The sequence below is a fragment of the Mixia osmundae genome (assembly GCF_000708205.1).
Source record: "Mixia osmundae IAM 14324 unplaced genomic scaffold scaffold_1, whole genome shotgun sequence".
NCBI classification, from domain to species: Eukaryota; Fungi; Basidiomycota; class Mixiomycetes; order Mixiales; family Mixiaceae; genus Mixia; species Mixia osmundae.
In genome coordinates, this window is record NW_014575563.1 from 1,028,797 (window position 1) to 1,051,206 (window position 22,410).

Below are 22,410 nucleotides of genomic sequence, written 5' to 3' on the forward strand. Positions count from 1 at the left end.
GTCTGAGGTGCAAGGGCGTGCTCCGCAGTCAGGGCAGACCACTTTCGAGCGTACCGAGGAAGCTGTCCGAACGTCATGGCGCACTCGGTCGGGATGGAAGATCTCGACTTGTCGTTTGGCGATCCCGCTACGGCATTGCGGTCCATCACTCCCTCGACCGAGTCTGCCCCGACCCCTTCGGCTCCCTCCTTCGAGTTTGGAGCGATATCGTCCAGCAGGGCGAACCAGATACCGCATTTGGCACACTCGACATTCGACTCACCGTTGACGACGACGACGACGACGTTGAATGGCGCACGTCCTCGACCTGATCTCAAAGATGTGGCCGCGAGTCTCATCAATGGCCTTGATGACGAAAGCGCTACTACACCGAAGAGGCAGGTCACAACGCCAGACATGACGAAAACGCCCAGGAACAACCACCATGCCACCCCGGCAGCTGTAGCCGCCGCGGCGGACAGTCCTAATGGCCTGCCTTCTAATGTCTTGCTCAGCCCGGGCATGTCCATCGGATTACTGACATCGATGCTCAATCGATCACCGACCAAGTCGCCCTTGGCACACGGAAGAGGCGTAAGCGATAGTCCCGCGCAGAACGGCTCGGTAGGATCGCAAGAGTACTCGAGAGCGATGAGAGAAGCATTCGCCTTTTCGACAGCCCTGGTCAATGACGATGCCGTACAGGACCAGACACTGCTGCCGGATGAGCGCATACTCTCGCAAGACGGCCTGACGACGTATAAAGATATGATCGAAGAGACGGCGGCTGTCGAGCCTCTGAAAGAAGCTGGACTGAAACTTGTGACCCACCTCATCGCTTCTGGAGAGCGATCCGAAGCGCAAGCCACTCAGGTGGGTCAATGGCTTCTCCCTCAAGCAATCGCACTAACGACAAAACAGTTGCGGGAGAAAGATCAACGGATACGCATGCTCGCCACACAGCTCGTCTCGCTTCATTCTGTCTTTCAAGCTCAGGCGACTGCAGAGAAAGAGCGTTGGCTGGTGGAGACTGAGCTGCTCAAGAGAGAAGCAAGGGCGTTAGCGCGCAAGCTAGCAGCACAGCACCAGCAAACCGCCAACGCATTCGCCCAGGCCAACGCCAAAGTGCTCAAAGCTATGCCGTCGTATACGCATCCGGATGGCGAAGCGCGTGCAGGTCTAGGCCACACTGGCGAAGAAGCATCTGTCTTTGTACCGCTACCAGAGAGCGAGGCAGCCGAGCAAAAGGGTTTATATTCCGCCGGCTGGGGAACATCGCAGCATAGCGCCCCTACCGTTGGTCAGGTGGTAAGTACATTCAGGCTCTAAAGAAGTCGAGCTGATGTCTCTGCAGCTCGAAACGGAAAAGCAAAAGAAGCTGCTACAAGCGGATAAGGTGTACCTCAAGAAACGCGTAAGTCTACAACAGCCCGCCGCAGCATTTTCTGACCCTCGAGCACGTAGCTACACGAGCAAGAAGCGCTCACACATCGACTCGAAGCGGAGATCAGAGCATTGAGACCGAAGCTCATCAATGGCGCGCCTATCGTCATCGAACAAGCAGAAGCCCGTCCTCTCGCACCGGGTGAACGTGTCGACGCTGCCAATACGTTTTCGGAAGATTGGCGCAAAGTTCGAGCGCCCGTCATGGGGGACGCAGAAGCAGAGCATCTCATTCTTGCTGGCAAACGGATGGCACAGGTCAAGCGCAACATCCGACTCGTCCAGCAGGCACCCCCAGACCTGCGAAGCACGCCGACTGCACGTGGACGTGGGCCAAGGCTGGCAAGCGAATCGGACCTCGATGAAGACGAACAGGTGTACCAGCGCACGCCCGTAAGGGCCCGACAAAAGTCATTCGGAACGCCTAAGAGTCAGAGAGCGTTTGGACATCGTCCGAGTGTCAGTCAGGCCAGCATACCATCCGGCATGACCGATCTCATTCAGGCTGCGACTGCGCTGGAGCACGAGGATCGGGAAGCAAAGCGAAGACGACTTGCTCCTTCGCAAGGTGTCAGCTTCGAAAGAGGCACAGACTCGATACAGTGGTCTCCGGGTCAGCGTCCTCGCGAACTCGGTCAGCCTGCTGTATCGCCACCGCGCAGCCAGAGCGCACAGCTGGACGCGTCACCACAACGCCATCAGCGTGTCTTCAGCGCGCTAGACGTCCTCGCAGACCAAGCCGCTGCGAGTCAACAGTCTGATCATATGCTTATGCAGCCGGACCAGCACAACGCAATGACTGAATCGCCTGTTCGCAGTCAGCCCACTGCGAGCCTCGACTTCTCACGCTTCCGTGAAGAACCACACAGCATGTTCTCACAGGCTCCTAGCGGCAATAATTTGCTGGGCGATCAGTTTCCACAGCGACAAGCGCTCAAGATGCCTCAGCAGACCATGAACGCGACCCGACAGCACTTTCAATTTCCACCCGCACCACTTCCGACGAGTACGTCAGGTCCTACACGTCCACCCAATCAGATCTATCAGACGATGCCCGCCCCCAATGCGTGGCCGGGCACTGCAGCGAATGGCGGGATGCTCTACCAGGGGTTCCCCATGCAGCCTACGCCAATGCAGACTGCGCCAAAGCTCTCCTTTAACCCTGTTCCGCCCCGCCCTTCTAGTGGACCCAGCGCGAGCGCGAGCACAAGCGCCGTTCCCACACCGCCTGTTGCAGTCGCGCGCGCTCAAGCAAAAGCATCAGAACCAGGCGCAAAGCGACAGAGATCACCCTATGTCAAGTGGAACCTGGCTGAGGATGAGTTGCTAGCCAAGGCGGTAGCACAGCATGGTCAGCGTTGGGACGCAGTGAGCAAATGCGTGCCCAGTCGAAGCTATCATCAATGCCGACAGCGCTGGCTCAGAGGACTCAAATGTAAGCGTTCTGTTTTCACTGGGTCCAGTGATGCTGATTCGAGCCATGCAGCTGGAGAGAACTTGCCTGTTGAGCTGGCCCCGTGGTATCCCATCATCAAGGAATCCGTCGCGCGCTACCAGATGCAACGCATGTCCAAAGCCGATCGTTACACGCCGGCCACTCAGATGGATGAGGAGGAAGGTGACGAAGAGGAGGAGGAAGAGGAAGAGTAAACGTCCATGTCATTGCATTGCAATCCAGTCCGTATCGAATGTTGTCGCGTCGTTCGCGTAAGCTTTCGTACGCTTTCGCACAAACGACGATGGTGAGTGCTGCTCTCGACCATGTACCGGGCATGATCCTGATCTCGTCTTCAGTCGGTCACGCTGTATACTACGCTCGGCGAACTTAAGGTCGGCAGGAGGCTGTCAGCTCTCTCGCTGCCGCTAAAGTGCTTGCCGGCTCCAGATTGAAGTCTTTTGCGAAAGCGTGCCCAAGGCGGCAGAGAACTTTCTGGCTCTATGCGCCAGTGGAGCGTATGACGGAGTCATATGGCACCGGTCCGTTACTCTTGTCTCATGAGCGCTATTGCTTAGCTGAGCCGATATGACAGGAATATGAAAGGCTTCATGATTCAGACTGGCGACCCTACAGGCACGGGTAAAGGCGGCAAGTCAATATGGGGAGGCACATTCGCCGACGAGATCCGTTCGACGCTCAAGGTATGCTGGCGTCCATCATCTGATGCGTGGGCTGAGCAATGTCGCAGTTCAATGCTCGAGGCATCGTCGCAATGGCCAATAAGGGACCTGACACGAACAAAGCACAATTCTTCATCACCTATGCCAAGCAGAGCCATCTTGATGGGAAATACACGATCATTGGCAAAGTCATTGATGGTCTGGACACAACGCTGGACGCTATGGAAAAAGTCACCGTCAACGAAAAGTTCAGACCGATCCATGAGATTCGACTAACTAGGGTTGAGATCCATGCGAACCCTCTGGCAGATCAAGCGGCTGCGAGGTGACTGAATCTGCTCAGGCGCTGGGATATTTCGCTCGAGCAGGACGCGATTGCACGCATTGCAACATGCGATGCGATTGATGGCACAACAAGAGCTAGACATGCTTGTGCTGGTCGATCAGGTCTTTCGCAGGAGACCGACAAGCTCGCCTTGTAGGTCGGCACGACGCTTGCCTTCTGCCAGTCCTTGGATCGATCGAATGTCATTGCAGATATTGGCAGACTTTTGAAAGTAGACCTCCTGCGGGGGCTCAATGTGAGTTGAGCAAATATTGCATGAATGCGACGCGGACCTGAAGTAGATTGCGCATCTTTGCCTCCATGTCTTCGATGATCCGGCCAAGACAGACGACATGTGGTTGAGGCAGAGAGGAATCTCGCGTGACTTCTTGCTCGAGCTGCAATCGTGTATCCCAATCAGCAGCCTTTCCGGGCTCGAATAGAGAGTAAATCACCTGGCGCGTCATGCTTCCACCCAGCTCTAGCTCACCCACAGACGGATCATGCCTTACCAAATGCAGCAGGACCGTGCTGGTGAGCTTGACAGTAGACGAGCGTCCCTTGTCTGTCATCTCAAAGACGTGTATGGAGTCCCAAGTGCTCCTGAGCAGGTTGTCTGGCTTCTCGCTTGGCACATAGGCTGTCAGGTCGCGTGAGATTGATCCCTTCATGAAAGTCATTTGGCATACCTTTCTGCAGCAGAACAACGCCAGCGAAGCCGTCGTCGGTGTCCCATAGATAGACAGATGATAGACCGCCGCCATAGTACCTATCAGAGCCCATGAGACAATCGCACTGGCAGACGAGAGCATTGACGTACATGTCGCGATAGACATCGAAAGCGTCATTGGCGGCCTCTTCGACTTTGCGTAGCCTGTCCGACGGCATTGCTCCATCGCTGAGCGGTGGGTCGTACTCGTTCGTCCACGGTGACCTGCAAAATGTACTACCAATGAGGACACAAGCCTCATTGAGCCTGCAAAGCTTGCCTCCAGCTGTCGCCGTCGCGGTTATAGTCGCAGCAGAGGTACTGACGACCGGCACGATCCGTTCGGATGACGAGAGGCTGGTCGACCGAGCTCAGGAGATCTTCTGCCAAGTCGGGGCACAGCTCGAGCAACTTGCTGAGGTTCTCAGTCGTCCGCTGGGGCGGCAGCCGTCGCATGAGGTCCTGGGGAGTGCCCAGCTGAGCCGACTTGGCATACTGAGAGCTAAGCTTGGCTCACCAGACATTCTTCCAGCATGCCGCCGGTGCGCTCGTTTGTCGTGACGTAGACAGATTATTAGGCGCGTCGGTCGAGCTCGAGACGAGTCAAGGTCTCGAGTTTGAAGGACATGGACTAGCGACAACAACAGTCTTTAAGCGTCTTTCCTATGGTCGTAAGGCAGCGACAGCCCGGAGACCTCGCTCGATGTCAGCTTTGAGATCTTCGGGGGATTCTAAGCCGACGCTAAGTCTGACGAGCGAATCATCTATGCCTGCCTTTGCTCTATCTTCCGGACTGATAGCAGCGTGGGTCATCGCTGCAGGCAAGCATGCCAGACTCTCTACACCCCCTAGACTCTCAGCCTGCTGCACGCGTCAGCCTCGAAAATCAGTTTGAGATGGGCAGCTTACGAGAACGGCGATGCGCAAAGACGAGAGAAAGGCGTCGCTTGCTGTGATCGCTTGGATGCCTTCGGGAATGGCCAGGTAGAAGGAGAGAATGCCGCTAGAGGGTATATGTGTATCGCTGCTATAGCCTTGCGAACGCGCAAAGGCTTGTGAGTCGGGCGTCATCTGATTCCACACTACTTCTCGCAGCGGACGATCGATCATGCCGGGATAATTGACCCTTTGGACTTGCTTGCTCTGCGAGAGGAACTGCGCGAGGTAGAGCGCTGTCGATGCAGAACGCTGCATGCGTATCTCGAGCGTCTTTGCGCCCCTCTGAGCAAGCCAGCAGTCGAACGGCGAAGGCACACCGCCCGATGCATTCTGATGGAACCTCAAAGCAGGCATGAGGTGTTCATGACGGGTGATGATGGCTCCAGCCACAACATCCGAATGACCGTTGATGAACTTTGTGATCGAATGCGTCACAACGTCTGCGCCCAGCGTGAGAGGCTGACAGAAGTAGGGACTGCTGAACGTATTGTCGACGACGAGGAGAGCCTGATGTCGATGAGCTACAGCGGCGAGTGAGGCGATGTCTGCTATCGTCATCGTAGGATTGCAGGGTGTCTCTATCCAGACGAGCTTGGTCTTGCCTGGTCTGATCGCAGTCTCGAGTCTATCTGCTGCGGCTCTGATGGGATCTGATTCTTTGGCGTTGAGAGAGAGCGCAACAAAGTCTGCATCGATGCGTTGGACGGGTCCAGCTACGCGTTTGATGTAGCGATAGGTTCCACCGTAGCAAGTATCGATACAGATCATGTGGTCGCCAGGTGTCAGCAGAGCCTGAATGACCGTCGCGGTTGCATTGCTACCCGACGAGAAGCATAACGCCAACGGTCCATGAGCTCCTGTCGTCTGCGTAGGGTGTGGCAGCTCGAGTGAGGCGAGCAGGGTCTCAAAGCCGAGTCTGTTGGGGTTGCCAGCACGAGAATACTCGAAACCTTTGTGATGGCCGACTCGCTCTTGCTGATAAGTCGTGCTGAGCGATAGGCTCGGTATGACCGCGCTCGTCGAAGCATCCGGAGCGGAGCCTGCATGGATCAAGCGTGTGCCAAAACCGGCCACTTCGTCAGCATGCTCGACGTGTCCGTTCATGGCTCAACCTATTGATCTCATAGCGAACGACGACGCGGGCGATCGCCGAACTGTCCGCTGTTTCATTTAATTTAGGGAAAAAAGAAAAGAAAAGCCAGGGGGCGTGAAAACGATCATTGCTGAGCGCGCCCGCACTCGAGAAGTTCGCATCCCGGCTCATTCCGCTGATTGGCCTGAATCGAGAATAGACATGCAGCTTAGACGAGCGCCTACTCCCAAAGCATAGAGAGCAAGTCAGGCACTAGATCACTAGACACACCATGGCAGCGCTCAGCTTTACGCCCGCGGGCAAAGATGGGCCAGCTTGCTTCAATGTACCCCATCTGGCCTCGACAACAGGCTACCCACCTCCCGGAAGATCGCTCAAGAATCGTACCATCTCTGCTGACGATCTGCGACAACAGCGAAAGACCGCTGCCGACACTTTGACGGCCAAGGAAATCAAGCCAACGCCCAAGGACTTTGTTGCCCCAAGGCACGCCTCGAGCCATCTACTCCATTCTATCCCGACGAGAGGCAACACCTGTCGGCAAAATATAATAGACTATCTCATGTGAGTCTTCGAGCTCCGCTTGGCTATCCCTCTGGCTGATCGGAGCGGGTAGACATCTCAATCTCGAGGCGCGGTTCGCGACGATTGACGACAGTACTTCGCTTGTGAGAAGAGCCGAGCAGGCGCATCGCGAACCGGAGAACCGCAAGCACGCTCAACACGATGACCTCGTCATCCCACCGCTTGATAGTGAAAGGGCAGATGGACTCGAGAAACTCGTCGATGGAATGCTGTCCGGCGGGCGACACCACATCTTGGCTAGCATAGAAGCCAGGCTACCGCCTGCGCCAGCCAGTCTGCTCAACTTGGGAGAGCAGACAGAGATGCCGACGCAGCGGAGCAGCGCCTTACATGGCGCGAAGCGAGGAGGACTCGTCTCTGCTACATCAGATCAAGGCATCCTCGAATTGGGAAAGCATATCGAGACCCGTTGGAGACTGGTCAAGATACTCAATGAGGTCTTCTCACCTACGACTGAAGTCGATCAGGTCGTCAGCACCAGCGACACTGCACTGCCAGGATCTGACGACAAGCTCGTGCGGCCGACTTCGTCTGTATCTGCAAATTCGATAGAGGTACAGACAGATAGGAGTGCAAGGCTGCCATCTTACAAGCCAATCGACATATTGCCCCTATCGGTACAAGCGCTCGTGCCTGTCTCGTCTCCTGAGCAACCACACTCTGAGCTCAGAGGCAGCAAGGTCTCTCAGGCTTTGCTCAAACGCAAGTTCTCTCAAGTCGGCAGTGGCTCAACCCGACCGGCGCACGTTTCCCCGCCAAGTCAGATCGTTGCTCTGCCTGCAGACAAACTGATTGCACCGCACATTGACTATCGCATCAACCATAAGCAAGCCATCCGAGCACGCGCCGCTGAGATCTTCTCGGCTTCTGTACCAAAAGGCGTCTGGTGTCGCAATCATCGCATGAGGGACTGTACTGTCTGCCCCGCAGTTCAACGCAGTCGGATCCATTCCACTCAAAAGACGCGCAAAGATGCTGCAACGGGTCAAGTTCTGCTCGCTTCTCGTGCGCCCGGTGCTGGTCTTGGCAGTGCCGCCGCTTCGGAGACCCATGCGCCAGGTACACAACGACTGCTCCTTGCAGAAATCATTCCCGAGTTTATCATAGTCTCAGAGGCGCTATTCGGCGAACTAGCCGAGATGATGTCGCCGCCTACGCAACATGCCGCAGAGGAAGGCACCAAACCAGAATGGGAGCTCGATCTCGAAGCTGGCGAGGACAGAGACGCAATCAGAGACCGACAGCAAGAGAGCGCAAAAGCCAGCGCCTCACAGCTGCCGAAAGAGCCGCCATCGCGGTCAGGACCAGCAGATCGTGCATACCATGTCTATACTGCATGGTACGATCTCTTTGCCAACTTGTCGACTCAGGCAATGCTGCAAGGCTTCGTCATGGAGTCATGGAAAGGTTATGAGGCAGGAGAACTCTTGCTGGGCGTCGGCTGTGGCGGCTGGCACGGCAGAGGCTGGGGTACAGCGTATCGTGCTAGGGAGCCTCAACCTGCATCGGAGTTGCTTGACTTGTCCGAAGAAGAGCAAGAGGACCTTGACGAGGGCAGCAAGCGAAGGCTGAAGAAAGAGGTCTACACTCAACGGGTCGTCACTGCTGCCAAGCTTCTGTTCGGCGTCCGCAATAATGCGCTCGCCCGATACGAAACGAAGATGCATGACAGGACGCAAGAGGTGAGCACCTGTTGATGATGCGCAGAGCAGAGAGCTGACTCGCTCATAGTTCTTGACGGTCAAGGAGGGCTCAACATTGGAAGAGCATCTGGATCAGCTTTGCGAGCAATACTCGTACGCAGACTGCTTGGACGAACTCTCGCTCTTTTTGCAAAGCGCACAAGCAATGATGGGCAAGCCCGAGCTCGCAAAGTACGAAGCTTTGCATAAGCTGAGAACCAAGGGCCATGTCACACAAGTCATGCCAGGCGTGACGACGTCACCCATAACTCAGACAGTCTCTCTGTCTTCGAATGGTCAGTCCTGCATACGACCGTCGCTTCGCGAGCTGACGTTGAAAAATCAAGCAGATGCGCTATCAGATGATCGCGACATCGAGCCACTCTTGCGCTATGCGGGCTTGCAAGTGGAAGAGGAAGACCGCAAATGAACACATGCACTCGTCTGAGCACTCCACAAGATTGTAGACCCAAGCCTTTTGTTCTGTTGTTGTCAACTATGCAATGTGCTATCAGCTTTTTCAAGCGGGGCTATGTACAACAAGGAATGAAATGGCTGCCACGAATACGTATTGCGACTGAGGCGAGTATGGCTATGTGCGCGAGTATGGTTTTTTTTGCTGGTGTGCTTTCATTGAGGCGATGCAGTGATCGAGTGATGCTGACGCTCCCGAGAGTGCGCCCTCGGTTTGCCAGAGCGCGTGACGCGGCCGGATGCGAGGACTTGTTTGGCTTTGCGCAACGGTGACATGCTTGCACCGTGATACCACCAAGCATTCGTCGTTGCGCGAACAGATGTGCTCCTGCCTCGCATATCGCCCTCGGTATCCTCGCGGTCGTCGGTCGGGCTTACAGGCGCGCCGTCTGAGCACGTACTGAGGACAGTATGCAGTGGTGCTTGGTGACTGTCTGCGGCCGGGTTACTGAGTACAGAGTGAATGGACTGCTGACGAGGGTCTATCGTCATTGTCTCGAGGTCCGAGGGCATGACATAGCGCTTTGAAGTTCTGGTCGGCGTACTCGCGCCGCTCTTGATGCTCGTCTTGCGCTCTCGCTGTGATCTGACGGTAGGCGAGCCCCGCCTTCGACCAAAGTGAACATGTGGCTCTGTCCAGCTCAGAATCTCGCAAGAGAGCGTCGGAGATGGGCTGGCTTCGAGATCGGCAGAGTAACTGTCCGCTTTACCATTTGCATCGGCTAGGAGCTCGTCTGGCACTGACTCGGGCTGGCACGAGCTGGCGGTCGATTGGGAGCTTGCATCGCTCATGGCTGGACCCGCACGGTATGATCAGCATCGAGGCACCGTGCGGGACTCGACAAAGAGACTCACTGAGCTCCGGCAAGTCATCGAGTGTGAGGACTGCCATGTCTGGCACATCTGACCGCTTCTGCCTCTGCACCATCTTCGTGCGAGCGCAGAAACAGTCGCCGTCTTACGCTAGAAAAGTATGGTGCGGTCGCTTGCGCCATAGCCACGTGCGCGATCGCGGTCAGAGGTGCGTCAATACATATCTCCTGACGCCACTCGAATCATCGATGACGCTGTCAGAGACAACAAACCAGTTTGGTTCTTGGGCCTGGAATTTTTACAGAGGAAGAAAGACTGAGCCTTTCGTACACAGCCTACAGCAAAGATGGGAGCAGAAGACCATGTCAAGGTGAGCGAGCAATGCCATGCGAGCCGCTCGAGCTAGCCCTCCGGCGTTCGCTCGACACCGCATTTTGTCCTTTTCGCGAGCGTGCGCTGACGGCCTGCTTTCTCCCTCCTTCACTGCCTCTGCTGTGACCTCACACTCGACTCGTGCGCTCTTCGCGACCCTCGACGATGCTCTCATCGCGCTCTCATCGCCTCGATGACGCCCTGGACGCTCATCCAATTCGCTGCCCGTGACTTTCTACGGATATATATTTCCAGAGAGGGCACCCTATCTACTTTGGCGTCATCATCTTCTTCACCTTTGTCGAGCTCGTCCAGACTGGCGTCCTCGTTGGTTCTTACAACAGAAACAATGATTACCCGAGCAGCCTGATCGAAGGCTCCACCCGATTCTTGCTCTTCACCGCGCTCTGGTCGATTCTCTTCTCGATCGCCTACCTCGTCGGATTCATCATCATGACCGCCTCGCCCATCTTTGGCGCACTATCTCACGCAGCTTTCCGTGAGGCTTGCGCGTCCCGCAGAGATCCTCCCAGCTAATGCGAGCGCGGCAGTGTTCTTGACGTGGCTCTTCTGGCTCGCTGGCTCAGCTGCCCTGACCAATGGCATTGGGTATGCAGCTCTTGCGATATCTCATGTATCCAGGCTGATGGCTTTCTATCCCACAGAGGAAGCATCAGCTGCGGCACTGCCAATATCGCTCACTGCCACCAGCTACAAAGCGCAGTCGCGTTTGGCTGGATCAATTTCTTGCTCTTCACAGGCGCCTTTGTGCTCTCCATTTTCGTATGTTACCCCGTATGCGCAGATCGTCTCACTGCTGATGTTCAAGCCTCGCAGCTCGGTATGCGCAACGGCTTCACGGGCTCGCTCGTCTAGAGTGTCAAAGGAGGGCGAGCGGCTCAGAGTGCAGAGTCAGATCATTGTCAGTATCGTAAAAATACACACGCCATCTTGCCGACCTCTACTGTAACGTCAGCTCTCTTTGCACACGCAGATACCCACGAAAGGAAGATCCAGCATGGACAGGAAGCCCCGACTAATTTGTATATCGCTCACATAATCGCATCAGTCTATCCATTTGCGTTGATGTTACACCTTGCCTGGCCCGTAAACCTGCCTGACGCGCTCTATGAATGCGGTGAGCGTCTTTGTGCTGAGTCGCTCAAAGACGGCTCCTGCTGCTGCTTCGTGAAGCGGGTTCGCGAAGCGCCAGGCCAGATCGAGGCTGACCATTGTCGGACCAGGACCGTGTGCGGCTGGATTGGGATCGCCAGAAGCTGTTGGATGCGGCGAAGCGGATGCAGCAGGCGAAAGAGTCCAAGACGTCTTGAGGGTCTCAAACAGTCTGTGCTGGTTCGCAGTCGCCTGCACAGAATTCCACTTGACGCACTCGACAGTCGATACATAAGCCTCTTCGAAGCCCATGTAGCCTATCGTCAGCTCTGCTTGCAGCTGATGGTGTTCGCCCTCTGTCCTGCCGAGAAGCCATGGTCTGCGACCGGCAATGCTAGGCGTTGCGAGCACTTTGGAGCCAACGCAATAAGGTACAAATTTGCTGTAGTTGTCTATGTCTGCTACGATCGAATACAGTTGCTGACGAGTATAACTGCAATCGCCTCTCAGCTGACTATGGATGAACGGCGGACGCCTGAGCTCACGGCAAGATCTTGCGCTCGTGAAATGTCGTCACATTGCCTTGCTTTTGCGCTTTGCTGCGTTGATTCGCGGCGCCGAAGCCGAAGAGATGCCGTCTGGAGAGGTACGCTGCCGTATCGACCGCATGCTGAGCTTGTCTGCGGCCAGCACAGGTAGCTCGCCGCATCGATCGACGCAAACTGCAAGGCGACGCGCGTCATTTGCATTGACATATCAAGCGTATGTGAGTCTGGACATCCATGCAATGCTCAGACAATAGCGTCACGTGTGCTCGTCGCTACGATCACAGAGCCATGCTTCGACCAGCTTGAGCCCGTCCCCATCGACAGTGAGCATCTCGCCATGCTTGGCACCCTTTTCAACGTGCACATTGCCACCTTGGTCGAGCATCTTGAGACCGCGCTCCAGAAAGTAGTCACGTATGAGTGTAGACGATAGGATCGAGTCTGCTTCCGCCAGACAGATCAACGTGTGATGGCGCGAGGTCGGGTCGGGTATATCCTCGAAAAAGGTGATATTGGAGCTCCAGTCAAAGTACCTCGACAGCGTGATGGCGACGCCTAGCTCGCGAGCGACAAAGTAGCGCATGAGCTTGTCCATGCCTGTCTTGGGCGTTGCACGCAGAAAATTGAGTGGCACGTCGGGCTGCCATAGACAGAAGGTCACTGGGTCCGTGAAGCAAGATCGCTTTACGAGATCTGGGAACGATTTGAGCAGCCCTGCAAATGCCTGTGTCAGAACAGCGATAGGTGAGAGAAGGACATGACTGACAGCCATGGACGATGGTGCCGTTCGAATGACTCAGGACGGCGAGTCCTTTCTCGAAGCCATGCCGTGCAATCATCGCCCGAGCGCCGGCCTCGAAGCGAGCTCGTGTGGGCGGTCGCGTGTGTGCCTTACGGAAGAGCTCCATCGATATGTGATGTTGCAGGACGATGACGATGGGACGATTCTTGAGCTCGTCCTTGCTGGCCAAATAGCGAATGAGCTCAATGTACTGCATCAAGCCGCATCCCAGTCCATGCAGAACGAGGATCGGCAAGGATGAATGCGAATCGGTAGGTTGCCAGTCTGGTGGCATCCGAAGCAGGTACTCGTACTGATGCGTTCTATCGTGTATGCGAACAAAGCCTGCTGATCTTTCCAAGCCTCTAGAGATTGCGATATTAGTGCAGTGAAGTCCTGCGTACAGCCAGAAAGGCCGCTTCTCGACCTGTACTGGATCTAAGTGTAGTCGGATACATTTTACAGTGGGATTGTAGCCCGGCGTGATCTCACAGCCGGCACGAGCTTCAATTAATGTCATACACCAGTCGAGGAAAGCCAGTTTGTCGCCCGAGCAAGGATCAGACGTATCGTCTGGATGGATCTTGTGTTTCTTGCCTGATGCATGCTCGTATCGGATGTCGGTGAGCTGCTGAGTGTACATGCTCCAAGCGAGCCACTCCAGAAAGTTGTCACGCTTGATGGCACTCCAAGGGGCACCAAGAAACCACTTGCTCTGTGACTGCCTGAAAGCCAACGCACGAGGATCTTCGAATGCCAAAGGCGTCTTCATGAAACTGAGGTGTCGCGCCGGGTCGCCTTGATTGGAATGAGCGACTTGCATCTCGACAGATTCACGTCTCCTCGCATTTGGCGCGTCAATCTGCTGACCCATGCCGTTTTCGAGAGCTCGAGCGTAGACTTTGCGAATGAATTGCCGAGAGAACGTTGGCACGACACCGTCGATCTGCCTTTGAGCTTTGAACGTCATGAAGTCTTGCACAAAAAAGAAAAGGATCTCTACTGCTTGGTAGATGTACAGCGGCAGGAGCCAGAGGGACACCGGGGCAGAAGGTATGCTCGCCGGTAGCCTGTTGGTATATGTGGCCCATGACCAAAGTGCGCCGAGCATACAAACATATGGCGTCGACTTCATCGTATAGATGATCGTCAGGATGGGCACCTGCGAGCTCTGGAAGAGCTGGCCATGATGGATGCCCATCTCCAGGCAGACTTGAGCGTACGCCGAGTGCGGAGTCGGCGGCGGCCAGGGTGACAGCCGAGTCGCCGAGCGAGCGTGCCTGCCCCGGCAAAATCTCCCAGAGTCAGCAGCCAGTCAGCGAGCGTTCAGAGATGGATGCGGGACTCTCTATGAGCAATTTCTCGCTGGACGATGCCCGACTGCCGTCCAGGAGCGCAGCCAACACCAGCGTGCTCGTCGACATTGAAGGAGCCGAGATTGTCGACGAGGATCCTGCGCGAGAGACGAGGGATATCTACCTGCCCAGGCACACTGAATTCATCAGTCACATCGCTCTGGATGTGCGCTCTTGCTTCTCCGACAGATCAGAGCGAGCCTTGCTGACAGCAAGTGTCCACAGATTGGCGGCTCACTTGCTAAAGTCGTCTACTTCACTCGAGTGCCCCACAAGAAGCTACAGGGCACGAAGCTCGAGTACGACTGTCCAGGCCCAGCGGAGCAGTCGGCAAGCACGTCTGCTACTTCGGGCAGCAAAGGGCTCGTCAATGGCAAGAGCATCGCGTCTTTGGGATCCGCCATTGAAGATGAGCCACCGCGACCTCCTTCCCCATTCAAACCCAACGGGATCTTGGGACCAAAAGCATTACAAAAGCAAGCAGAGCAAGCGATGCCAGCAAGAGGACACTTTGCTTCTCCCACAAGTCGCGTCAAGCCGGGCATGATGAAGCGCAGGGCGAGCGTGACCGAACTACCGGGTGGTCGGCTCAACTTCATCAAGTTTGAGACTGATAAGCTGGACGACTGTATTAAGTTCATCAAAGACCTCATCGAGTCATCTTCACGATCTCACGGCGTTGCGCTCGACGAGATGAAGAAAGGCGTCAAGATCATGGCAACAGGTGGCGGATCATATCTCTTCTACGAGCGTTTACGGGCCGAGCTAGGCGTCGACGTGACGAAGGAAGAGGAGATGGACTGCCTCATCACTGGCCTGACCTTCATCACAGAGATACCAAATGAAGTCTTTTGGTATAGCGACGAGCTATTGCCCCAGTCAGCCGATACAGATGAGGAGCCCAAGCAAGCCCAAGAAGTGCGAAGAAAGCTTTCGGATCCGATACCTTCACCCGAAGCGAGTGTCCCTCTAGACAGCGAGATGCGACCCGATCCATTACCCATAGAGGCTTTGCCGCGTCCGTCTGCAAACCCGCCCATGTACTCGCTTCTTTTCGACTCTCATCCGACCCCTCACTTCCCCTGCATGCTCGTTAACATCGGCAGTGGAGTCAGCATCATCAAAGTAGACGACTATGGCAAATTCGAACGAATCAGTGGTACCAGCTTAGGCGGTGGCACACTCTGGGGTCTGCTGAGTATCATCACCGGCGCAGAGAGCTTTGACGGCGCGTTCACTGTTTCTGTTTGCGTCACCTACTAGGCTAATGATCTGGCTTGCAGAGATGCTGGCCATGTCAGAAAAAGGTGACAACGCATATGTAGACATGCTAGTCGGCGACATCTGTAAGTGCATTAGCTACCAGCCGGATCTCGCTGATGTGCCAGCAGATGGCTCTGACTACTCAAAAATCGGGCTCAAGTCGACAACGATCGCTTCGAGCTTCGGCAAAGTCTTCAGAAAAGGCAGACAGAAGCAGGACTTCAAGCCTGAAGACATCTCGCGTAGCTTGCTCTATGCGATCAGTAACAATATTGGTCAGATTGCGTAAGCCTTATCATTGGCACGCCGGGACAAGATGCTGATCTACCGACAGCTACATGAATGCGGAAAAGCACGGACTCGATCGAATCTATTTTGGCGGCTGCTTCATTCGGGGTACGCGCGTGCACTTGCATAGTGCGCACAGACTCACTCCTTGGCGCGCCAGGCCATGCTGCTACCATTTCCACGCTTTCCTATGCCATACGGTTCTGGTCGAAAGGCACAAAAAAGGCCCTCTTCCTTCGTCACGAAGGCTATCTGGGTTCCATCGGCGCCTGGCTCAAGAATATCGAGCAAGAGACCGGCTCGACGCTTGATCGCAGTACTTGAAGCAGCTCACATCAGAGCACATAGGTAGCTGCTAGTACAGCACACTGACAGTCATGCTCGTCTTTGTCAGCCTTTTGGCTCTTGCGTCCAGCGCCAGCGTGTACGCAGCTTCGCCCGCACTCCCGATTGGGTTCAGCATCAGCAGGCGCTCGCAGCCCATGATCCCATTCGATCGCGCTCTCGTACGGGATGTGCCAGACGCATTGACGATCGACATGCCTATCAACCATTTTCCAGGCGATCCAAAGTACCAGCCGACCAACGAGACCTTCAAGCTTCGCTATTTCGTCAACGCGGACCATTACAAGCCCGGAGGCGCCGTACTGATATGGAACGCCGGAGAAGGAAGCGCTGATGATCAGACTGCTGCCATCTTCAGCAATCGCACCTTCATCTACAACCTCACGCAATCCACGAACAGCGTTGGTATCGTTCTCGAACATCGCTACTACGGCAAGAGTATTCCCATGCCGAGCTTCAGCACGGACGATCTGCAGTACTTGACCGTTGAGCAAGCTCTCGCTGACTGGGAATATTTTGCAAAGAATGCCGAGCTGCCGACACTGCCTCAGCTGATCACACAAAACAAGGCGCCTCTGATCTACCTCGGCGCGAGCTATTCTGGCGCCTTAGCAGCATGGTCAGTCGTCTCATCGCATCTCTTGGAATGCAAAACTGAACACAGAATTGAGCAGGCAAAGCGTGGTCTATCCTACGACCTTTTGGGGCTACATCGCAAGCTCGGCAGTCACAGTTTCAATCCTAGACTTTGCAGCCTATGTCAATCCGGTGCGCGACTTCGCTCCGAGAGATTGCGTCGCCAATCTATCAGCTGCCCTCGATCTGATCGATACGACTTCAGAGTCAATGCGCAAGCCTCTTCAAAGTATCTTCGGTTTGCCTCAGGATCAACTCGAGTTCGTCGATTTTGTCAATGTTCTTGCAGAGGGTCCTCTGGAATGGCAAAGCAGCAGCGGAAACCAGCGCGAGTTTTCGGCGTTCTGTGACGCCATCAGTACAGGCGATGGAGTACAAGCTAGCGATACCTTGCTCGAGGAATCGGGGCTAGCGGCAGCTAGCGAGCCCGCGCGATCTGCCGTCCTGCGCTACGCAAGCTACATCACCAATCGCACTCTTACTGACTGCGAAGATGGTAACCTCAACAAGTGCTTCGGCACAAACAACGCAACTGATCTACAACTTGCCGACCTTGATCAGGATTGGCGTCTGTGGGCATGGCAGACTTGCTCACAGATGGCGTTCTTCATGACGGGCAACGTGCCGACCGGTGAGGCGGCTATCATGTCGAAGCACATCGACCTGGCGTACTACAAGCGCGTCTGTCAGACTACATTCCCGCCGGGCACATTCAACAAGTTACCAGAAGTGCCGGACATGGCGAGCGTGCTCAAGTATGGCGGCTATGGCATCAGACATCCACGTCTTGCCTTCGTCGATGGCACAGAAGATCCCTGGCGCCCTTGTACACCTCATGCAGATGCCGCGCCGCCCAGAATCAGTACGACAGATGAGCCCTATTTGCTCGTTCAAGGAGGCGTGCATGGCGCCGACTTTGGAGGACGCTACGGCCCAAATCAGACGGCAACCAATAACGAAGCTCGTGCGACGGAGCTGAGCATCTTGCAGAGTTGGATTGCGGATTGGCAGCGCTTGCATCAGTAGTCGCAACGTTGTGTCTTTATATGCATGGGGCCGATGAAATATTTGTAATGAAGATCTGATACGAGATCTCCTCGCTCGTCGAGAGGAGTCTGTGGACAGCCGGCATGCAGCCGCTTTTGCCAGCGCAGACCGACAGCTCGGGCCCGGCGGCTAAGGCGAAGAGACAGTGGACCATCATACCTCGACCAGCGCCCGGCCGTAAGCCTGCAGGCAAGAAGCCGATCGAGCATGAAGAGCCCGAAGAAGAGGCAAGATCTTATCGATCAGCTATCCGACCAAGATCTGACCTTGCTGGACGTCGCTCAGATGCGAGCGAGCAAGCGAGAGCGTCGACAAGCCCACCTTTCGACGTTACTGAAGCGAATCGAGGACTTGGAGTCAAGCGAGAGAAATCTACGGCAAGAGGTACGCCAGTGTGCCTTCGAGGAGGAAGTCATCGAATGTCGAGCGCAGAATGAACGACTAAGGAGCGAGCTGCTCTGCGCAAGACGTTCACTTGAGACGCGGACAGAGGACGTTGTGCCCAGCTTGTCAAAGCCATCCTCAATCAAGCTCCGGCCAGGCAGGCCGAATGCGCCGTCTCAAGAAGCAAAGCAGCCCATCTGGGCATTTCACGAGCTCAAGCTCGACGATAAAGTCGCCGGACCTGTCTGCAATGGCGATCCGAAAACATGCGCAGCCTGCGCAGATGATCCGCTCGGCCAAGCCTTTTGCAACGCGCTGAGCAAGACTGTCTGCTCTACCGCGCCTTGCGCAGGCTGTCCCAATCGAAAGCGCACGCTTGGGATCATGCTCGACGAAGAGGTCGACATGACAGAGTACACGAATGACCTCTGCTGCGGAACGCCAAGCCTTTGTGGCTCAAAGACCTGCGGCGAGGGATCGCTCTCTTCTTCCAGCGATTTCGCCTCCCTTCGATCTGTCAGTTCGCGAGCGGGCTCCTCTGCCGAGATGCCGGCCAATGAAGCCTGGCGACAGCTGAGAGCGCATCCGAATATTGGCTTTGCAGATCTGCAGATGTTGGCTGATGTCGTCGCTCAGAGCAGCAAATGCTCTGGTCCCCGGATCCCTTCGCCAGTGCCAATGCCTGCAATGGGATTGAAACGATCTGCACTCGCTGCATCTACTGAGCTCGATCGACGGCCCGTCTCGCCGAGACTGACAGTGGACGAAGAAGGCGTGCGGGCAGCCTTAGCTTTACTCAGTGGCAGGAGAGAATCACTCAAGGAAGTTTCATAGCTCACATTTGCAATGTTCTGTTGTCAACATTTACACTAACTTTTTCAAGCTCTCTAGACTACGCATTTGATCCGCGTCCTTTCTTCGTGCTGCCTTGCGACGCTGGACAAGGATGATTCGATTCTGATCCGCAATGTCGAGTGTTTGCGTCCAGTAGACGAGCTCCTGCTCGCGCCTCACGTTACCCCAATCTCGCTCGGCAGCCTCTCGGCTTCGCCTCCATTGCGATAGCGCAATCGCATCTGAAGCCTTGAATTGTCGAAAGAGCACTTCGTTCGATTGCGCCTCGTGTTTGAGCAAGAATGTCTCGAGCAGCTGTTGCGCTTCTAGATGTTTGCCAGCAGACGCAAGCGCATTGAAGCGAACAGACGTTGCAACAGTGTCTGAATCGACATCGCGCTGTGTTGAGGGTTGCGCGTATCGCTGACGAGATGAGGTCTCTGACAAATCCTTGAACGGCACCAGCAAAGCCTCGACACGAGCGATATCGCCTGTGCGGGCCCATGCAGCTGCCAGCGTCAGGACAGCGATGGCGTCTGGCGCGATGCCCGAGTCCACCATCCTTTCAAAGATGTTATACGATTGAGTTGTATCGCTCCGACGAGCGTAAGCCTTGATTAAGATCGTATAGCAGATCACATTGGGACGTATGCCTCTCACTCCATGGTAAGTCCTGAGCAGCTCACCGAGTATTTGTCCAGGCGAACCCAAGGAAGTCTTCAGATCATCGAGCTTCCTAACGGCAGTCGCAGTCTCAAAGACTTTGACAGCCTCGTCGGGCTGGCCAAGCGCAATGAAGTAGGACATGATGGCACTGAGGTGGTACGGCGAAGGTGTCGCCCCACGACTGATGACTCCCTCGTTGAGCAGACGAGTGAGCATGCCAGTATTGATCGGCGCAGATTCGTGTCGGCGTGAGATCCTATCGCGCTCATGGGCTCGAGCGAGGCTCAGGATGAGGTGCGAGACCGAATGCGTATCGGCTACATTGCTGCTTGAACCACCAATGGCAGTGAGAGATGTGCCGGTCAGCTCCTCAATTTGCTGCGCAATGACCCTGGCCGCACCCGCTGCGCCGAGCGCGCTCTTTCTACCATGGCGATGCAACACGCCGCTCAGTGCATTTCGTAACCGCTGCTGGAAGTCCGGTGAATTCGGCTTGCCGAGCAGATCGGAGAATGTTTGCCAGATGCGATGCTGAGAGACCCCCGGCAAGATATCGAGATGTTGGAGGACAACAAGGAAGAGCTCTCTGTCGATTGCAAGACCATCGCACGCCCACTCGTGCATCAGGTCGGTGGCGCCTTTGAGGCCTTCCTCGCGGAGCTTGTGGTCGAGTCTGAACCGACAGAATGCTCGTGAAGTCGCAACGTCGGCTTCGAAGACCTCGCCACTGGGCGTGTCAATGAGCGGCAATACGAGATCCTTGGGTAGACTGCGACTTCCAGAGGTGATAGTGTCCATCAGAAGTCTGGCCGCAGTGTCGTCGGTCAAGCGCGAGGTTGTGCGGATGAGGAGGATTGCGAGCTTGGCATCGAGCAAGTGCTCTGCTGTCATCATTGCACCAAAGCAGCGTAGTGCCGATTCGTACTGTTCGGCTTTGGTCAGGGCGCTGATCAGATGCTTGTACGTTGCAGCGGTTGGCGCGGATGACTCGATGCCGCCGCTAAAGCTGAACAGATCTGATCGACTCGTCAGCTCGGAGCTGTTTGTGAACGTGCTCAGCAAGGGCGCGTGGCCCCAATCAAACGTTTGCAGGAGCGAGATGCAGGTCTCCAGATCGTCAGAGGCGCTAGCCGTGGCTAGAAGACCATCGAGGAGATCGCGATCCAAAGGCACCCCATGAGACGAAATTTGCCTCAGGAGCTGCTGGCAGAGTACTCGCGAGCCCATGCGACTCTCAGCACATCGAGCGAGAAAAGCAGCAAAGTACTGTCTGTCGAGTTGTGTGCCGTTCTTGAGCAAAAAGGGCGCAATGCCCATTGCCAGCTTGGCTTGCTTTGCTCTCAATAGGTGACGCGCCAATCGGCGACATTCGTCTAGCGAGGGCGCGAGACCATCCTCAGCATAGTCTGATAAGATCCGCTTTAGACCATCGACATCTTGCCTGGCAAAGTCCGCCCTGAGTCGCCAGCCGAGCAGCTCAGTCGTGAATTTGCCAGATTGACTCTTTGCGAGTTGAACGAAGCGCAAGACATTAGGCCAGTCTTTGAGCTTCGCTAGTTGAGCGACCGCTTCATCCAGCAGCTCTGGATGTTCTCGCTTGAGCGTTGGATCTAGCTCGCGCTCATAGTGCTCAAAGGCCTCTTGAACCCTACCTGCCGACACAAGACGGGCTAGATGACCGCTTCGCTCGGTCCATGCCGGCGGACTGGGCTCATCAGGCGTCTCGATGATAAAGGGCGAGCTGGGCTGAGGCCGCCGCCGCCCAGGGCGTGGTCTAGCAGTGCCAGGACTCGAGGCAATGGACTCATGTGACGGTGTTGGCACAATCCATCGCTCGGGCGCATCGTGCGATCTGACCCGTGCTCGTCTGGCGAAAGGAAGCGACAATGCGGCGTCTATAGTGCTCGTAGATGGGCCGGCATAGCATCGTCGCATGACGGCCGCTGCCTGCCAGCTGAGATTTGGCTGTCGCCAGACGGCGGCGCACTCGCAGCATCCTACGAGCATGGCTGCGAGCAAGTGTTGTGCTCAGCTCTCGCGAGAGCACCAGAGCGAAAGCAGAGCCTACCTCGTTGTACGCTAGCGCTGGGGACTGGCACTGAAGATCTTCATCGTGCTGGCTTGGGCTCATTCCATCGCTCGCATCTCCATTCGCGCCGACACCTCTTCGGCCCAAACCTCCACTCGATCGACCGATGGAGACTTTGTCAAGGCGAGAGGTATGCGCAGTCTGGCATGGCGGATGCCCTTCTGATTGCTCGATGTCTCAGGAGGAGGTGCTGCGCAAGTCACTCAAGTCAGATGCTCTCAAAACCTGCGACCCCGTCGTCAGAGGCATGTCGCCTCTTTTCGACAGTCATGTCCGCACTGACGGCGATGATCCTCTCCAGACTTTGCACAATGTACAGAAGGCAGAACAGTGTCGATCGTGTGGACTTGCCGCAAGCCATTGAGAGCGATGCAAGATTGCTTGAGGATACACATGTCTCAAGATGTCGTCGATCAGGCCAAAGTGGACTTTCTCGCTCGTCGCAAAGCCAGTGCTCAAGGTGCTCAGCCCGTCATCAGTCAAGCACAGATGCCATCAGCATAGCATGAGCAATCGATCTGGTCAGACA

At 55.7% G+C, this 22,410-nt stretch overlaps 12 protein-coding genes across 12 annotated transcripts; 7 read left to right on the plus strand and 5 right to left on the minus strand.

Annotated features, from left to right (window-relative positions):
- Window positions 1–75: 75 nt before the first annotated feature.
- On the plus strand, window positions 76–3,072 carry L969DRAFT_44021 (uncharacterized protein; the record flags this gene model as incomplete). The annotated part of the gene is made up of 5 exons (XM_014715443.1): window positions 76–852; window positions 901–1,287; window positions 1,334–1,393; window positions 1,444–2,857; window positions 2,909–3,072. 5 exons carry the CDS (start codon window positions 76–78, stop codon window positions 3,070–3,072), a joined length of 2,802 nt encoding a protein of 933 aa, XP_014570929.1.
- A 51-nt stretch (window positions 3,073–3,123) lies between these two features.
- L969DRAFT_142189 (uncharacterized protein) lies at window positions 3,124–3,960 on the plus strand. The gene is made up of 5 exons (XM_014715444.1): window positions 3,124–3,164; window positions 3,217–3,252; window positions 3,308–3,399; window positions 3,453–3,561; window positions 3,609–3,960. Exons 1-5 carry the CDS (start codon window positions 3,162–3,164, stop codon window positions 3,867–3,869), a joined length of 501 nt encoding a protein of 166 aa, XP_014570930.1. The 5' UTR covers window positions 3,124–3,161; the 3' UTR covers window positions 3,870–3,960.
- Window positions 3,961–3,983: 23 nt separating this feature from the next.
- Window positions 3,984–5,109, minus strand: L969DRAFT_91758 (uncharacterized protein; the record flags this gene model as incomplete). The annotated part of the gene is made up of 7 exons (XM_014715445.1): window positions 3,984–4,106; window positions 4,159–4,263; window positions 4,321–4,505; window positions 4,555–4,634; window positions 4,686–4,799; window positions 4,855–5,036; window positions 5,092–5,109. The coding sequence occupies 7 exons, from the start codon at window positions 5,107–5,109 to the stop codon at window positions 3,984–3,986; spliced, it is 807 nt and encodes a 268-aa protein (XP_014570931.1).
- A 128-nt stretch (window positions 5,110–5,237) lies between these two features.
- Window positions 5,238–6,617, minus strand: L969DRAFT_14510 (uncharacterized protein; the record flags this gene model as incomplete). Its single annotated transcript, XM_014714896.1, has 2 exons — window positions 5,238–5,435; window positions 5,484–6,617. 2 exons carry the CDS (start codon window positions 6,615–6,617, stop codon window positions 5,238–5,240), a joined length of 1,332 nt encoding a protein of 443 aa, XP_014570382.1.
- Window positions 6,618–6,746: 129 nt separating this feature from the next.
- L969DRAFT_84165 (uncharacterized protein) lies at window positions 6,747–9,311 on the plus strand. Its single transcript, XM_014715446.1, has 4 exons — window positions 6,747–7,170; window positions 7,223–8,873; window positions 8,923–9,169; window positions 9,224–9,311. The coding sequence occupies exons 1-4, from the start codon at window positions 6,878–6,880 to the stop codon at window positions 9,301–9,303; spliced, it is 2,271 nt and encodes a 756-aa protein (XP_014570932.1). The 5' UTR covers window positions 6,747–6,877; the 3' UTR covers window positions 9,304–9,311.
- A 27-nt stretch (window positions 9,312–9,338) lies between these two features.
- On the minus strand, window positions 9,339–10,338 carry L969DRAFT_84166 (uncharacterized protein). Its single transcript, XM_014715447.1, has 2 exons — window positions 10,203–10,338; window positions 9,339–10,141 (listed from the first exon to the last, which is right to left on the minus strand). The coding sequence occupies exons 1-2, from the start codon at window positions 10,273–10,275 to the stop codon at window positions 9,504–9,506; spliced, it is 711 nt and encodes a 236-aa protein (XP_014570933.1). The 5' UTR covers window positions 10,276–10,338; the 3' UTR covers window positions 9,339–9,503.
- Window positions 10,339–10,506: 168 nt separating this feature from the next.
- L969DRAFT_91762 (uncharacterized protein) lies at window positions 10,507–11,502 on the plus strand (the record flags this gene model as incomplete). The annotated part of the gene is made up of 5 exons (XM_014715448.1): window positions 10,507–10,530; window positions 10,788–11,031; window positions 11,084–11,141; window positions 11,198–11,315; window positions 11,362–11,502. 5 exons carry the CDS (start codon window positions 10,507–10,509, stop codon window positions 11,500–11,502), a joined length of 585 nt encoding a protein of 194 aa, XP_014570934.1.
- Window positions 11,503–11,504: 2 nt separating this feature from the next.
- Window positions 11,505–14,175, minus strand: L969DRAFT_43942 (uncharacterized protein; the record flags this gene model as incomplete). Its single annotated transcript, XM_014715449.1, has 5 exons — window positions 11,505–11,583; window positions 11,626–12,138; window positions 12,191–12,367; window positions 12,454–12,907; window positions 12,960–14,175. The coding sequence occupies 5 exons, from the start codon at window positions 14,173–14,175 to the stop codon at window positions 11,505–11,507; spliced, it is 2,439 nt and encodes an 812-aa protein (XP_014570935.1).
- Window positions 14,176–14,306: 131 nt separating this feature from the next.
- Window positions 14,307–17,887, plus strand: L969DRAFT_91764 (uncharacterized protein; the record flags this gene model as incomplete). The annotated part of the gene is made up of 8 exons (XM_014715450.1): window positions 14,307–14,495; window positions 14,555–15,557; window positions 15,613–15,675; window positions 15,721–15,877; window positions 15,927–15,988; window positions 16,041–16,196; window positions 16,256–16,844; window positions 16,900–17,887. The coding sequence occupies 8 exons, from the start codon at window positions 14,307–14,309 to the stop codon at window positions 17,885–17,887; spliced, it is 3,207 nt and encodes a 1,068-aa protein (XP_014570936.1).
- Window positions 17,888–17,978: 91 nt separating this feature from the next.
- On the plus strand, window positions 17,979–19,183 carry L969DRAFT_84169 (uncharacterized protein). Its single transcript, XM_014715451.1, has 3 exons — window positions 17,979–18,135; window positions 18,194–18,292; window positions 18,341–19,183. The coding sequence occupies exons 1-3, from the start codon at window positions 17,992–17,994 to the stop codon at window positions 19,124–19,126; spliced, it is 1,029 nt and encodes a 342-aa protein (XP_014570937.1). The 5' UTR covers window positions 17,979–17,991; the 3' UTR covers window positions 19,127–19,183.
- Window positions 19,122–22,120, minus strand: L969DRAFT_56775 (uncharacterized protein). Its single transcript, XM_014715452.1, has 2 exons — window positions 21,861–22,120; window positions 19,122–21,801 (listed from the first exon to the last, which is right to left on the minus strand). The coding sequence occupies exon 2, from the start codon at window positions 21,797–21,799 to the stop codon at window positions 19,157–19,159; it is 2,643 nt and encodes an 880-aa protein (XP_014570938.1). The 5' UTR covers window positions 21,800–21,801; window positions 21,861–22,120; the 3' UTR covers window positions 19,122–19,156.
- L969DRAFT_91767 (uncharacterized protein) lies at window positions 21,988–22,385 on the plus strand (the record flags this gene model as incomplete). Its single annotated transcript, XM_014715454.1, has 3 exons — window positions 21,988–22,011; window positions 22,063–22,126; window positions 22,183–22,385. The coding sequence occupies 3 exons, from the start codon at window positions 21,988–21,990 to the stop codon at window positions 22,383–22,385; spliced, it is 291 nt and encodes a 96-aa protein (XP_014570940.1).
- Window positions 22,386–22,410: the final 25 nt, after the last annotated feature.

Coding starts and splice junctions, on each gene's coding strand:
- L969DRAFT_142189 (XM_014715444.1), top strand. Junction 3,253..3,307: donor CTACGCTCGGCGAACTTAAG/GTCGGCAGGAGG, acceptor TGCCGGCTCCAG/ATTGAAGTCTTTTGCGAAAG. Junction 3,400..3,452: donor GACGGAGTCATATGGCACCG/GTCCGTTACTCT, acceptor CCGATATGACAG/GAATATGAAAGGCTTCATGA.
- L969DRAFT_84166 (XM_014715447.1), bottom strand. CDS start 10,275: ATGGTGCAGAGGCAGAAGCGGTCAGATGTGCCAGACATGGCAGTCCTC. Junction 10,142..10,202: donor CGATGACTTGCCGGAGCTCA/GTGAGTCTCTTT, acceptor GTGCGGGTCCAG/CCATGAGCGATGCAAGCTCC.
- L969DRAFT_56775 (XM_014715452.1), bottom strand. CDS start 21,799: ATGCTCGTAGGATGCTGCGAGTGCGCCGCCGTCTGGCGACAGCCAAAT.
- L969DRAFT_84165 (XM_014715446.1), top strand. CDS start 6,878: ATGGCAGCGCTCAGCTTTACGCCCGCGGGCAAAGATGGGCCAGCTTGC. Junction 7,171..7,222: donor AATATAATAGACTATCTCAT/GTGAGTCTTCGA, acceptor CGGAGCGGGTAG/ACATCTCAATCTCGAGGCGC. Junction 8,874..8,922: donor TGCATGACAGGACGCAAGAG/GTGAGCACCTGT, acceptor ACTCGCTCATAG/TTCTTGACGGTCAAGGAGGG.
- L969DRAFT_84169 (XM_014715451.1), top strand. CDS start 17,992: ATGCAGCCGCTTTTGCCAGCGCAGACCGACAGCTCGGGCCCGGCGGCT. Junction 18,136..18,193: donor ATGAAGAGCCCGAAGAAGAG/GCAAGATCTTAT, acceptor GACGTCGCTCAG/ATGCGAGCGAGCAAGCGAGA. Junction 18,293..18,340: donor AGAGAAATCTACGGCAAGAG/GTACGCCAGTGT, acceptor TGTCGAGCGCAG/AATGAACGACTAAGGAGCGA.